Source organism: Delphinus delphis, chromosome 11 (genome assembly GCF_949987515.2).
Source record: "Delphinus delphis chromosome 11, mDelDel1.2, whole genome shotgun sequence".
Lineage (NCBI taxonomy): Eukaryota > Metazoa > Chordata > Mammalia > Artiodactyla > Delphinidae > Delphinus > Delphinus delphis.
The window spans coordinates 68,067,975-68,084,566 of record NC_082693.1 but is presented as its reverse complement, the minus strand read 5'-3'; the positions used below and the strand labels follow the sequence as shown (position 1 = coordinate 68,084,566).

Genomic DNA, 16,592 nt, shown 5'->3' with positions numbered 1-16,592 from the left:
CTTCAGTCCTGTCCCCAGCCTCTCCTTAAATCGTGGTGACCACTAACCTATTATTCATGTTTGTTGTTTTGTCTTTTTAAGAATGTTATGTAAGTAGAATCATATAATGTGCAACCTTTTGGAATTGGCTTTTTCCACTCAGCATATTGTCTATAGATTCATCTAAGCTGTTGTGTGTATTAGTGGTTTGTTTTTATTTCTGAGTAGTACTCCACGGTATGGATTTACCAGAGTCTGTTTAACCATTCACCCATTGAATGACACCTGAGTTCTTTCCAGTTTAGGGTTGTTATGAATAAAGCTGCTATAGAAACTTGTTCACAGGTTTTATGGAAGCTAAATTTTCATTTCTACAGCATACATGCCCAGGAGGGCAATTGCTGGATTATATGGTAGTTGCATGTTTTGTTTTCTGGAGAGCTGTACCATTTTACATTCTCACCAGCAATGTATGAATGATCCAGTTTTCTCCATATCCTTGCCAGAATTTGGTTGTCTTTCTATTTTAGCCATCCCGATAAGTATGTAGTGACATCGCATTGTAGTTTTAGTTACCATTGCTAATGGCTGATAATGTCAAACCTCATTTCATGTGCTCATTTGCCATCCAGACATCATATTCAGTGAAATGTCCCTTTATGTCCTTTGTCCATTTTCTAAATTATTTTTAATTGATGATGTTTATGAGTTCTTATAGATCCTAAATACTGTTTTTTTTTTCCTTGGGGTTGTGGTCTGCAAATGTTTTCTCCCAGTCTTTAGCTTATTTTTTTCATCCACTTGATAGGTTCTTTCACAGAGCAAATTTTTAAATTTTGAAGTCCATTTTACCAATTTTTGCTCTGATGGATTCTGCTTTTGGTTTTATGTCTAAGAATTCTTTCCTTAGCTCTAGATCTCAAAATATTTTCTGATGATTTCTTTTTAAAAGGTTTATAGTTTGATGTTTTACATTTAAGTCCGTGATTCATTTTGAGTTGTTTTTGTATAAGGTATGAAATTTAGGTCCAGGCTATATTTGCTTGGGAATGCCCAATTGTTCCAGAGCTATTTGTTGAAAGGGCTATCCTTTCTCTACTGAAATTGCTTTTGCACCTTTGTCAAAAATCAGTTGGATGTATTTGTGTGGACCTACTTATGGGTACTCTCTTCTGTTTCATTGATCTATTTGTCTGTCCTTCTGTCAACCTCACACAGTCTTTATCACTGTAGCTATATAAGTCTTCAAATAAGGTAGAAAGATTCCTCCTACTTCATTCTTCCATTTTGAAATTGTTGTAGCTATCTTAGTTTTTTGACATTTTATATAAATTTAGAATAATCTATATCTACAAAAATTTTTGCTGGGATTTTATAGGAATTGCCTTAAACCTGTATACCAATTTAGGGAGAATTGACATATTTACTGTGTTGAGTCTTTCAGTCCGTGAACATGGTATGTCTGTCCATATATTTAGGTCTTCTTAGATTTCTTTCATCAGTTGAAGTATTCAGTATAGAAGTACTGTTCATATTTTGTAGATTCCTTGGTATTTTCAATATAGACAATCAGGATGTCTACATATATGGAAAATTTTCTTTCCTCCTTTCCAATCTATGTGCCTTATATTTCCTTTTCTTGCCTTACTGCCCTGGCTAGAACTTCCAGTACTACACTGAATAAAAGTATGTGAATAGACATTCTTGTCTTGTTCCTGAGCTTCAGGGAAAATATTACATTATTCGTTTTTGAATATTGAACAAGCCTGTGTACCTAGAATAAGACCCACTTGGTCATGGGGTACAATTCTTATTATATAGCACTGAATTCTGTTTTCTAATATTGTGTTAAGGAAGTTTTTGTCTTTATTCACAAAAGATATATATAGTTTTTTGTTTGTTTTATTCTGGTACTATCTTTGTATGGTTTTGGATTCAGAGTAATACTGACTTAATAAAATGAACTGCGAAGTGTTCTATCATCTTCTATTGTCTGGAAGAGATTGTGCAGAGTTTGTGTTAATTGTTTCTTAAATGTTAGGTGGGATTCTCCAGTGAAACCATCTGGGCCTGGTTTCTTTTGTGAGAGTTTTAAAATAATGCATTCATGTTTCTAAATAGTTATATGGATATTAAATGACCTGTTTTATGTTGGGTAAGTTGTGGTAGTTTGTGTTTTTCAAGGAATTAGCCTATTTCAACTAAGTTGTCAAGATTTACGTGTGTAGAGTTTTTGCTAGTATTTCTGTATGGTCATTTTGATGTCTGCAGGTTTTCTTATAATCCTTGTTTCATTTCTGATATATAAAATGATATACAAAAGCGTAAAATCGACCTTATGGAGCTTTACATTAGGGTAACTAAACGTGTCTTTCAAGGCTAATATTTATCTTGTGGTTACAAGAGAATCACTGCATGGATTTAAAAACCTAAACCACACCTTTTTTTACACAGGTCTAGCCCCACTGTGAATGGTTCCTTGGACAATATTTCAAATTTAATTAAGTATTTTTACTTTCAGTTAAATTCAGTGACTATTCAATTTCTCTCCCCCATTAGGTAGTTAGTACATATGCTACATAACAAACTATCCATTTTTTGTTTTTTTTTTTTAGTAGGTTTGAAACAACGTTATATTGAAGCATTCACCCTCTGTTACCTTCCTGGGATTGTAGTGACTTTAAACAATAATGATTTATTATTTTTCATTATCCTCTGTGTTGGTTGGGCTCAGCTAGGTGCTTCATCTGTTCTAGTTGATATTTCTAGTTGGTATTAGCTGGCTATTCAACTGGGGCTAGAATGTCAACATCTTTGTTCTTGTTCTTGTGGGTTTAGCTCAGATGGCTGGTACAACAGGTGGTTGATAGAGTGTCTCTCTCACTTTCCATGTGGGATTTCTAACAGGGCAGGTGGACATTTTTTATATTGTGTCTGGCTTCCAAAAGAGTCAAAGCAGAAACTGCCAGGCTTCCTGAGGCCTAGTGACATTTGCATAGTGTCACTTCTGCATTCTAATGGTCAAAGAAGTTCAAGGCCAGCCCAGAATTAAAAGAAGGGGAAATAGACTCCATCTTATTAATGAGATGAGTAACAGGGATAATACAGCATTGGGAAGAATTGTTAACATTTGTGTTTGCTATCTATTATAGGAAACATCTAAGAGAGATCATACTTGACATTCTATGATGATGACAATGAAGCATGTTGAATGCTTTCAAATTCATTTTTTCCATAAGGCATGATAATACAAATATAGAAATAAGTGTAATACAATAGAATGTGCCTGCAGGAGGCTAATAATAGCTCCTGAAGATTTGTCTACCTCTTAATTCCTGGCACTTGTGACTGTTACCTTAGTTGGAAAAAGACTTGTTGCAGAAATTACCTTCAGATGAAGAGGTTATCCTAGAATGTCCAGGTGGGCCCTATATGCCATGCCATCTCAGATGTCCTTATATGAAAGAGGCAGAGGAGATTAGACACACATAGAAGAGGAGGAGGCAATGTGACTATGGAGGTATGGACTGGAGTGATGTGGCTATGAGTGGAGGAACACTGGCAGCCCCAGAAGCTAGAAGAGGTGAAGAACAGACTTTCCCCTAGGGCCTCCTGAGGGACTGCAGACCTGACAACACCTTGATTTTGGTTCACTGAAACAGATTTCAAATCTCTGGCTTCCAGAGCTTTGAAAGATCAGATTTCTGTTGTTACAAGCCACTAAATCTGAATTTGTTACAGCACCCTCAGGAAATGAATACAGTGCCTAAGTCTGAGGTGTTCTCAATAAAATTTTAAATGTTTAAAAGACTTTTTGTATATTTTCAAAATGTTTAAAAGGCCTTTTGAAAGACTTAGTTAAATAAAATTTAAGATCTGTCCTTGGTTTATAGAAGTCAACAAAAATACATTTCAATTTCTGGGAATTGCTGTATAATTATAATTAACTTTGAAATAATTGCAAGCTCCCAAGAAGGTGCAAAGGGAGGTCCTGTGTAACCTTCGCTTAGCCTCCCCCACTTTATAATCTTATATAAAAATACAGCACAATATCAAAACCAGCATATTGATATTGGCAAAATTCATAGAGCTTTTCCAGATTATGCAGTCATTTTTTCTGTATGTGTGTGTATGTATGTATTGTTCTTTGCAATTTTATCACATGTATAGCCTCATGCAACCCTTATCACAATGAAGATACTAAATGGTACATCTCACAAGATTCTCCTGTGCTACCTTTTTATAGCACACCCACCTGTCCTTCTGTACCATAACTCCTAGCAACCACTGTTCTGTGGTTCATCTATGTCATTATCTAATTTCACAAATGTAATATAAATGGAATCATGAAATATGTATCCTTTTCAAACTGGCTTTCTCTCCCCCATTTAGCATCATTCCCTTAAAGTTTATCCAGGTTGTTGCATGTATCAATAGTTCTTTCCTTTTTATGGCTGATATTGCATGATACGGACGTACTCTGGTTTGTTTAACCATTCACCCATTGAAGGACGTTTGGGTAGTTTTCAGTTTGGGGCTATTATGAATAAAGCTTTTATGAACATCTATGTACAAGTTTCTGCTTGAAAATAAGTTTTTATTTCTCTGGGATATATGCCTAAGAGTGCAAAATGATGGTCACAATGGTAACTCTATTATTAGTGTTAAAAGTAACTGCCAACTATTTTTTAGAGTGGCTATACTATTTTACATTTCTATCAGCAATATGTGATTGATCTAGTTTCTTCACATCCTCACCAGCTTTTGGTGTCATTATTTATTTATTTATTTATTTATTTATCTATTTATTTTAGCCATTCTGATAGATGTGTTATAGTCCACATTTTTGGGCAAAACGTATGTTACCAAGTGTAAGTTGTGACTTTGTATTTCACTTGTAAAAATGTTCTCCTCCTTTTGATTGATTCTGTGATTTTTTGTGTTATCTTTTTGCTTAATGCAGACATTTTATATAAAGAGATATAATTTGCAAAATAAATGCTTAGGTGGAATTCTATATGGTTGAATATTTTTTGTATTATTTGTTAAAATCATTATTTCATTATGTTACCAAATTTTGTCTTTTTCTATGGTGATTATTTCATAACTGTAAACTTCTTAACATGTGCCTTTTTTTTCTTGGGTATTTCAATATGGTTCAACATTTTATTTTTGTTCAAATAGTCTTTACTTTTTACCTTATACATTAGACTATGAAAAAATGTATTTCATTTGAATTCACAATGAATTTCAGATTCAATGTTCAGAATTGGTTCATATTTAAAGAAAACTTTGTTCAGTAAAATTTGAATTTGTCCAAGTCAGGGAGATAATTCACTGTTGTTCTAGTTCTTTATTATAGAATATTAAGATTGTGGAAAATGCTAGTAATTAGCCAGCACAGGCATGTCTGTTTGAGTCATCTCTCATATCTAAGATGCAAGTGTCTGCCTGCTATTTTAGGGTTTTGCATATTTTCACTGGAAACATTTATTAATGTCTAATATAACATAACTTCAAAAGATGTTGTAATAATAGTAGTTTAAAAGTCTGGAAAGATGGAGTAAGAACTCTGTTAATTCTATAGTGAATTCTTTCTATTTTGAGTTAACTCTATAGTGAAATTTTTAGCAAGAATAATCAAGACAAAAGCAGAGAAAACACCTATTACCAATAGCAGGGATAAAAAATGAGATAAGACTAAAAATCCTGCAGGTGTTAAAAAACACTAGGGACTATTATGAATCACTTTGTGCCAATAAATTTGACAATTTAGATGATATAAATTCCTTGAAAAGCACAACTTACCAAAACTAACATAGCAAGAAAAAGAAAACCTAAGTAGCTGTATATCAATAAAATAAATTGAATTTTTAATTGAAAATATTCCATAAAAGAAAACTCCAGGCCCAGATGGCTTTATTGGTGAATGCTGCCAAACATTTTAGGAAGAAATAAAACCAATCCTACATATAGTCTCTCAGAAAATAAAAGAGAGGCCATTTCAGAACTCTATTAAGGAGTCCACCAAAACCAGAGAAGTAAAATATAAGAAAAAAAATTTTACAGATCCATGTTCCCATGAATGTAGTTGAAAAAAATCCTTACCAAAATATTAGCAAATAAATTCAGTGATATATTAAAAGGGTAATACATCTAGAGTAAGTGGGGTTTATCCCATAATAAAAGATACAAAACCAATCAATCAATATAATACTCTATATTAACAGATTAAGAAGTTATGTGATTATCTTAATAAAAGCAGGAAATTATGTGACAAAATTCAACAGGTATTCATGATTCAAAAAAAAAAAATCACTGAACTAGGAATAAAAGAAACTTCTAAACAGATAAAAGGACCTGATGAAAAAATCCATAATTAACATTGTACCTAACAGTAAAATATTGAGTACTTCCCCACTAACATTGGGGCATAGATGAAGAAATCTGCTCTTAACACTTCTGTTCAAAATTTTGGTGGATGTCCTAGCCAGAAAATAACTCAAGAAAAAGAAATTAAAGGCAAACAATAAGACAAAGCTAAACTATCTTTATTTACCAATGACATATTGTCTATATAAAAATCCTAAGGAATCTTTAAAAATAACAACTTGATTTAGCATTGTTGCAGGGTATATAGCTTGTATTTAAAAAAATCACTTTTTTCTGGAGAGAAATTAAAGCAGATACAAATAAATGGAAAGATATACCAAGTTCATAGATTGGAAAACTCAATTTTTTAAGATGTGAGTGCTCCACAAATGGGTCTATAGAATCAATGTAATCCCATTCAAAATTCCAGCAGACTGTTTTATTTTGGGTAGAAACTGACAAGCTGATTTCAAAATTTATGTGGAGAGGCAATGAAACAATCTTAAGAAAGGAAAAACACATTAAAAATGGTTAGGCTTGAGAACCACAAGTTAAAATTTTATTATGTTGATTTTAAAAGGTTTTGAATCTAGCTTTAAGTATTTAAAATAGATTTTTTTTCTGAAAAGTTACTCATGAAGATATTAAAGCAATACAAAAATGGGAGAATGAGAAAAATATAAAGATAAGTCCAAACTTAAATAATGTAACATTTTCAACATTTTAAATGTATGTAACTCCCTATATAGAATAGATAAGTGGGAAGACACCAATTGTTTTATATTTATAATAGGTTTACATTTATAATAGGTATATAATAAGGTTCTTTGCAAGCTGCAGAAACTGATGCTGGCTATGAGGGGAAAAAAAAAGAAATATTGGCAGGGTTGCAAGGACTCAAAGAAACAATGGGGTGCTTGGCAATAAGATGGAAAAGGGCAAGAATGAAAACAGTTCTGAAAACTGGATCCAGGATCCATCACTATGGTAGTAGTTACAGCCTGGGCATAATCCCTTTGGAATTAAATGAGATGCCAACTTTTTGATCTCTTTGTTCTTCTCCTCAAGGTTCAAAATCCAGGGAGAGGAAATCTAACTGGACAAATGCAGATTATTCTCAAAAATGGTGGCAGTATTTCTCTCTTCCCTCTACTCATACCTTTAGCAAATTGACTTTGTTGTTCCTTCCATCAAAACATGGAGTTTATTTACTCTTGGGTCATCTGGACTTAGCTGTGTGACTTGCTTTGGTCAGTGAGACATCAGCAAATGTGACACAAACAGGCTTTACTAGCACTTGTGTGTTGGGCTTACCCCTTTGGGCTAGAGTTGGAACTCTAAGCTTATAATGTGAACAAGCTGGAGCTCGCATTTTGGAGAGACTACGTGTAGGAGGACCAAAGTGCTCTGGCTGATAGGCTGTCCCTGCCAGAATGTGATTTGAGACCCTCTTAGGCCATCCTCCTCCACTCGAGTTGACAGGTGACTGCAGAGCAGAAGTGACCCAAGTCAAGAGAAGCAAAACAACTGACCATTTAAGCCTAGCTCAAATTGCTAATCCACAAAATCATGAGCAAAGACAGTTTTTGTTTGCTAAGCTATTAAATTTTGAGGTAATTTATTATGCAGAGATAGAAAACTGGTTTTATAAAAAAGTGGTGTTAAGACACCTGAAACATGTAGCATTGGCTCTGGACTCACAGTATCCTTAATTGAATGAAGTTGTAATATAATACAAATATAAGAGGGCGATAATCATAGTAAAAAGAAAACATATATTGAGTACTCTCAATGTGTTTGCGTTTATCCAAGCACTTTATTATTAGATAACTAAGTAATTTAGCCAAGGTCATAAAACCATAAGTGATAGAGTTTGGATTTGAACTCAGTCTGTCTCTAGAACCTAGATATAAATGTTTGGCACCATGGCCTTCCCTGGTGGCACAGTGGTTAAGAATCTACCTGCCAATGCAGGGGACATGGGTTCGAGCTGTAGTCCAGTAAGATCCCACATGCCGCGGAGCAACTAAGTCCGTGGGCCACAACTACTAAGCCTGCACTCTAGAGCCTGCGAACCACAACTACTGAGCCCACGTGCCACAACTACTGAAGCCCACGCACCTAGAGCCCATGCTCCGCAACAAGAGAAGCCACCGCATTGAGAAGCCAGTGCACTGCAACAAAGAGTAGCCCCTGCTTGCCACAACTAGAGAAAGCCCGCGCGCAGCAATGAAGACCCAATGCAGCCAAAAAAATAAATAAATAAGTAAATGTTTGGCACCAACACATATCTTTTCACAGCAATAAATATTAATTCCTACAAGATCTCATTAAAAGTAAATAAGAAGGATTATACAAAAACATGAAGAAGTGGGGTCATTATCCTTTTTTGGACTATGAGTTTCATATTTAGACTGTATCCTAAATTGATACTGTCAATTTAATCCTCATTACAGTTTAATCCTCATCTTTCTGCTATGAAAGATGAGAACATTCTCATACCTTTCTTTCTTTCTTTCTCCCGTTTAAATTCCTGATTTTGTTAGTCAGGTTATCTTTGGATTTTAATTTATATTTTTCTCCTCAACATAATTCTTATAGATTTTGAACCTTATTTCCTTGTTTAAATTAATGTTCACGTCTGTCGTTTAACACGGGTCTCTGTCTCGATTGGCTAAATTTCATGATCATGTAGCCTGTCCCTCTTTCTCCCCATTAGGGCTCATCAGATCTTTTATGGATGAGAATATTTGCGACATTTATAATTGGAATACAAAGTACTTGAGTATAAAAACTGAAGATCAAGTATTTTTTTCTCTTAGTTTTTATAGAGGTGATTGAATGTCCTGGGCTTATTTCTCCTTTCTACTTCTGCTTGAAATCCCTAGGAATCTCCATACTAGTAATTTCTCAGTGTTGACCGTTCTACATTATTATTATTATTAAATAATACAAGTCTTAGCAAAAGTCTGCTATTTTATCTTTTAGTATTTTGTGTTTTATTCTATTCTGTTTCCTGATATATATTCTACATTTATCTTTTGCTTTTGTTTCCCTCTCAACTACTACCCCTCCATCTCCCTGTTTCTATGTAAAACTTTTTCATTCTTAGCAATTAATCTCATAATTACTCATAATCTCATAGTTACTTACTAAATAATCTCCTTTTTGAATGGGGAGATGTCTATCTTGTCACACCATGTAATAAAAAAATTAGTGCCGTGCAAATGAAACATAGATGGAGTGATCGGGGGCACTCTGCATCTTCAATTCAGATTTAATCTCTGGAACAGTGGTTGTCAAATTTTTTCAATAGTAAATATTTTAGGCTTTGCAATCCATACAAAGTGATTCAGTTGTTGCAGCACAAAATTAACCATAGGAGATATGTAAATGTGTGGGCATGACTATGTTCCAATAAAATTTTATTTACAAAATCAGACCGTGGGTTGTATTAGATTCATGGGCAGTATTTTCTTGACCCCTGCTCTCACCTGTTACTCCGTTGTAGACAGGAGGCCCTTATCAGTTAGTGATGAGGACAGCTAATGCAACTCCTAGGTACAGGTGAAGAGCAATATGATAGCTTGTTGCCAACTTTACTCTCCCAGGAGTGGACGGTGATAACTTGGCAGGGACTGTGCAGTTAATTGATTCTGATTATCCTACTGCCCATGTGACCGGTAGAATATGAAAAATTTATCACCCACTACTTCACATCCTCCCTGGACATTCCTGCTTCGTAGTAACAGTAATACACTTTTGGCAATAGTCAATTACACGTTTAAATCTTTGTTTATGGCATACTTTTACGGGCTAAGTTCTTCAGGCAAGCTTTTGGCATTCCTAAAAAATTTCTCTTTCAGAAAAGTTGGATCTTGAAAATTTTGAAATTAATTTGGCTTTCAAATTGTCTCATATACTAGGTTTTTACAAATCCACTCAGAAACTGCATTTATATCTTTTGGCTATATGCAGCAGCTATATAAAAAAGATATGCCTCTGACTCAGTAAATATAGGGACTTGGGGTAAAAGGCAAAAAACAGAAAAACAACCAAACGTGTAATAATGTAAAATACTTGTAGTTATTATACAATATTATTCTGTCATACTTCAGTTCATTTATTTGACAGACAAATTTAAACATTGAGAATGTGAGATTGGTAAGATAATGTCATTCTCAAAGTAAAGCTTATGGCCTATTGAAGAAGAGATATACATTTTCCCCCAAGACTTACGTGTTATTGTGGAAACTTCAATGTTAACTGCAACCCCACCCAATATTTTCCTATAGCCATCCCAGACAGGAGCAGGAGGTGGGAGAAACAAAGTGAGATAAGAGAATGTAAATTATTTTACTTGTGATAATATTAATGTACTATCACTTCTTTTTTTTTTGTTTATAATAGAAAAGGAACTCTAAATGCATGCAAATACATATTTAGCATCACTTTTTAAGTTTTAAATTTTGTAAAGGTTGCCTAAGATTATTGCATTATAAATCTGTATATGTAGTTAAGTATATTTTAGGCATTTAGAATAGAAAGTTGCATTTAAATTTTGTTTCCATTAGACATTGATTTTTTTTTTCATAAGAATGTGAACTTTGGGTAGTCTGACAGGAATTTTTAAACTAAACTATGCCAAAAGATATCCTATGTATGATTATTCATTGGATATGTAAAAAATATGCAACAGTAGCCAAAGATGTTATTTTTAATTTTTTTCCTGCAAAGACTAGAAATCTGTAGAAGAAATACAACAATTTTGAGATAATTAATTTGAGGGAGACTCATGAATAACACTGTCTTTTAAAGTTTTTCTTCATGAAATGGTGGGTGATTTTACTGTAATAATATCTTTAAACTTCAATACATTCCTTACTATTGCATGGAAAAAAGCAAAAGGAGTAACAGACCAATGTCTATTGAGGAAACTAAGTTAAGAGTCATATAACTATGAGAAGTTACACAACTAAGTAAAAGAGCTATGGCATAACTCCAAGCTTGTCAGATTAAAACAAATGCTCTTATCCATGTATCAGTAAAGTTATTATGCAAACAGTTTATCATTAGATGATCCAAAAAATGTAGACCTTTAGATAATTCATGTCTCACAAATCACAATTTCTTATATGTCAGGTTGTTTTCTTCCAGCAAAAACTATTTGGAAAATTAGCTTATTTCAGTTTTTCAGTGGTTATATTTATTCATCTATTCAACTAATAATTACTGAGCTCTAGGGGGAAATATTACAAATTAAACATACATAATCCCTAACTGCATGAAACTATTTCTGTATCCAACCCGTGTTGGCCTCTTCAAAATAGTCACCATGAGAAGTTTTTCAGTTATTCCAGAGATATGTCTACTATTCAGAATATTTTGGGAATGCTTCTCTTTCAGACTTTCCTTCACAGTCTTCCTGTTAATCTTCACCAGATCTTAATGAGTGTATTTTCTTAGAGTATATATTTTAATTTTGGAAACAATGAAACACATACAAACCTAAAAATGATGAATAGTTATATGGTTAAGTTAAAGAATTTTTCTTTTCATTGCATTACCCAGCACCCTGTCTTTTTCATTAAGATTATAAGATAAAGTATGACAGACTCTTTCTCTGACTTTTAATGTAAATCTAACAGCAGTTCTATCAAAGAATTCCATTTTTTTTCTAGCAGTGAATGATAGAATTCTTGGGATATCATTTTTAAAGCTTCCTGATCCAATTTTGAGGAGAAGCTCTCATATGTTTAGTCACTTTTTAAAATAGACAACTTCATACTGGACACAATGGCTATTATCAAAAAGTCTACAAATAATAAATGTTGCAGAGGATGTGGAAAAAAAGGGAACCCTTGTACTCTGTTGGTGGGAATGTAAATTAGTGCAGCCACTGTAGAAAACGGTATTGACGTTGCTTAAAAAAACTAAAAATAGAGCTAACATATGATCCAGTAATTCTACTCCTGGGTATATATCCAGAAAAATGGAAAACTCTACTCTGACAAGATACATGAACCCAATGTTTAAAGCAGTACTATTTACAGTAGCCAAGACATGGAAGAAACCCAAGTGCCCATCAACAGACAATTGGCTTAAGAAGATGTGGTATACACACACACACACACACACACACACACACACACACACACACACACACACTATATTACTCAGCTATAAAAAGGAATGAAATATTGCCATTTGCAGCAACATGGATGGACCTAGAGAATATTATGCTTAGTCAAGTAAGCCAGACAGAGAAAGACAAACACCAAATGATATGACTTATATGTGGAATCTGAAAAATAATACAAATGAATACAGAAGAGAAACAAACTCACAAACATAGAAAACAAACTTATGGTTACCAAAGGGGAGTCGGGGAGGGACAAATTAGGCATATGGGATTAACAAACTACTATACATAAAATAGATAAGCGATCAGGATTTACTGTATAGCACAGGGAATTACACCCAATATCTTATAATAACCCATAATGGAATATAATCTGCAAAAACAAAACAAAGCAAACAACTGTGCTGTACACCTAAAACTAAAACAATATTGTAAATCAGCTCTACTTCAATTAAAAAAAAGAATAGTCTCATTGGTTCGTAGATATGCCGTGTGTACTTACTTGGTCTGTATCTGAATAGGGAAAGGAGATGAGATATAATGCAAACAGAAATGGAGAAAGGGGAAAATGCCAAGGTGATGGCAGTGTTGTTCTTGAGTTGTTTGAGAGAATGTACACACAAATATCACAAATTTTTACCACTTCCTGAATCTGTTTATGTTTTTCCTTATGTTTGTTGTGGCCCACTCCATTTCTGCTCAACTCTAAGTTCACTTGTATCCAACGTTCCTGGTCTCTCCTATTGTAAGGATGTTGGGTCATTTACATTGTGCAGCGTGGTGCAGTTATTTGGGATGCACCTTTCTCTATAGTAGATATAAGCTCGTTAAAAGCAGATATTGTATGTTTCATTAATGTTTGTGTCTGATGGGATTCAGGGTAGGTTGCCACAAGATGTGCCACTCCAGCATGCAGATTACTTTGAGCTGAAAAAATGAAAGCCCAAAAGACTCAGGAAGAACCTTTGAATTCCTCCCTTACTGCCTAAAAGAATTTAAGATAGGAGGCCTGTCCCAGTAAGGAGCTATCACCACTGATAACTATAGTCAAGTATTAGGTGTGGTAGACAGGAAGGAACCTAGCCAAGCCCATTTGATCAAAGTCCTCTCTGCGTCCTATTGTCTTTGGATGACCCGCAAACATTTGTTTACCAAACAACTCCTTTTATCTTCCTTTGAATTCTTTTACTTCCCCTTAAAACCTCAGATCCCTACCTCCTTCTTAGTCCAGAATAATATATATATATCTCACCTTGCCTTTGGAATTCTTCATATTTATGTGGATTTGCTGTATGAAAATAATAAACTTTTTTTCTCCTGTGAATCTGTCTTATGTCATTTTAATCACCAACCAAAAGAACTAAGAGGGGAAAGAGGCGAAATTTCCCCTCCCCCAATATATCCCTTAATGTCTTTTCCCTTAATATCAAATGAATAAATAGATGAACATGCCAACAGATGAAATTCTGTATAAGACAAATTTACAGGGATGGCATGCAATTGTGTATATAATTCTATAAGCAATAAAATAAGGGATGTACTTTAGTCAGAGAGGGGAAAAAGGAAGAATTAAGAAAAAGGGTCTCAAAATTCTACTTACTTACTAATGAACCGAGTCAACATTATGCAGTGGGGTATATCTGAGATCAAAGTAGATTTTTGCAAGAAGGAAGAAGTTAGCTAAAAGAAAATGTGTGTGAAGCCCTTGTGTACTTTACAATTCTTATACTTCTGGAAATAATAAGCTCTGAAAGGTCAAGGACAGTCATATGTTTTACACTCTGTAGAAAGAGTTTGCATCTTAAAAATTAATAAGAAAGGGTCTTTGGTATTTTAAATATTTTTCCTTATTAAATATTATTGTTTTTCAACTTAAAATTTTACAGGTACCCACAGAATATTGGACATAGAGATCCAGGATCCATAAGACTTTATCACCTTGAATCAAAGATTCCTTTGATATCCTCCTCCATCTTTTATTCCTATCAACTAACATATTTTTAAAAAGGATTAACAAACTTACCAAAAGGGAATTAAAAAAAATACCACTGCCCGCACTTTCCAATGCCTAAGAATAGCAAGGTGGTAAAAAGAGAATTAGACGATGAGGTTATTGAGTCTGTCAAAGACCTTCTTTCCAATGAAGACTCAGCTGATGATGCCTTTAAGAAAAGTGAACTAATTGTTGACGTCCAAGAAGAGAAAGACACAGATGTTGAAGAAGGATCTGAAGTCGAAGATGAAAGACCAGCTTGGAACAGTAAACTACAATACATCCTGGCCCAGGTTGGATTTTCTGTAGGATTAGGGAACGTGTGGAGATTCCCATACCTCTGTCAGAAGAATGGGGGTGGTAAGTTTCTGTTTTCTGCTTTTTTTTTGAGTGATACATTGCTGAGCAAATTGCAGTTGATTATGTCAAATAGCCCCTGTTGTTGCTGTAGTTTCACTATTTTAGAAACTATGAATTCCACTGTAAAACTAGGGAGACACTTTTGCTGGAAGTAATTTCAGCTCTGAATTTCAGCTCTGTTTTCAGATTAGGTTTCCATAGGAGCAGATGGCTTGCTATGAACACTCAAGGATTGCTTAAGGTCATAAATTCTCAAATTCTTTCTGTGGATGCTATTAACATCTCTAAATTACTGACTTTTCTAACCAGTGTTCCATCCCTTGTGCCTATCAGTTATTCACTTTGGAGAAAAGTCCTCAAGTTTTTGATATGAGATGATATTGGTGAACAAGACAAGAGAGAATTTTCTGTCCACAATTTATTAACTCTGAATTTTAAGTTGTTTCCCTCTTCAAAAAAGCAAAAATTTCATATCATTTAGAATGATTATAGTCTTCAAATGCTGACCAGAACTTTGTATATCCTAGTAGAAAGAATTTAACCAGATAATTAATATAATGCCAGATAGTCTTCATCCTCAGATATTAGCATCCTTACGATGATAATTACCATTCCTGATTTTAAACATATTATCTAGATCAACATGATATTTAGCTTTTTGTATTTGTGCATATAATTACCAGGTGTTATTTAGTGAAAATTATCTTAAAATCAAGAAAATAAAACCATATACAAGAGAGTACATTGTTCATGTAGGATACAAGCTCAATAGTACACCAAAGTCAAACTGAACATTAAGTTAACTAACATTTGGGTTATTAAATTAAAATAACTTTAATATTAAGCTTTACTTTCTTTACCATTACTATCTTTACCATATACATATATGGAAGCTGTTCAAACAAGTGTGATTAAACACTAAATATTCTGTAAGCAGCATTTCAGCACATAAAGGAAAGACTGAATATTTTGGTCTTTGATTCCAGTTTGTGATAGTTTTGCTGACTGGAAAAAAACATGGTTTTATTTTATTTTTGATGTAGTTACAACCTATATATCAGATGAAATAATAAAACCATTCATATATGAAATGGTTTCTTTTCAGTCACTAATAGATAAAAAGCTAAGGTGTCATGGTGACAAAATATGTTTAAGGTCTTGCTTAGTTAATTCAACCAGGGACAAAACTACAGGTTTGGGGAAAAGTAGCCTGTCTGACAAATCTGCCAGAGAGGTAAGAATCAGTACATGAAGTTGGTGATGCACTACCCATCACTCCACTGAAACAGCAAGCTCCTCTAGCTAGTCTTTAACATTACAGATGAATTATTTATTAAATCAGCTACAAGCAGCTATGTACTGCCCTGCTTTCTGTTTCTCACAAATCATCCCCATTTGCAAGACTGGCAAAAGATGAATTCTGATTTTCAGACCTTTCACCTTATGAGCCTAACTGGCAATACTATTAAGGAAGACCACTATCTTGGCTGAAAGCTCAGGTTGCTTTCCATTTAATACAGTATTTGTCTTGGTGGAGAGCTCTAAAGGATTTCATAGTAATCAGTTGTTAGCAAAAATGGCTCCTCCTCTTTACTTTCTTTCATATATAAAGATAGTCAAGATGCCCTTCCTAGTATTGTTTCCTCTCTTCTAATTACAAATGCTAGAGAGTGACATTATAAAACACCAATGGGCTTTATCGTTTCAAGATGGCTGTTGGAGTTCAAAGGGCAGTACTCAGCGTGC

The 16,592-nt window shown here is 34.0% G+C and overlaps 1 protein-coding gene across 4 annotated transcripts in view; it reads left to right on the top strand.

The window, feature by feature from the left end:
- The window catches only part of SLC6A15 (solute carrier family 6 member 15), a 46,434-nt gene that overhangs the window by 5,614 nt on the left and 24,228 nt on the right, over window positions 1-16,592 (top strand). For 3 of the 4 annotated variants that reach the window (XM_060023868.1, XM_060023869.1, XM_060023867.1), the window contains one exon: window positions 14,380-14,846. In XM_060023868.1, the coding sequence (XP_059879851.1) occupies window positions 14,558-14,846 (289 nt within the window). In that variant the 5' untranslated portion in view covers window positions 14,380-14,557. The remainder of the gene's footprint in view (window positions 1-14,379; window positions 14,847-16,592) is intronic. The other variant, XM_060023870.1, reaches the window with a different exon arrangement.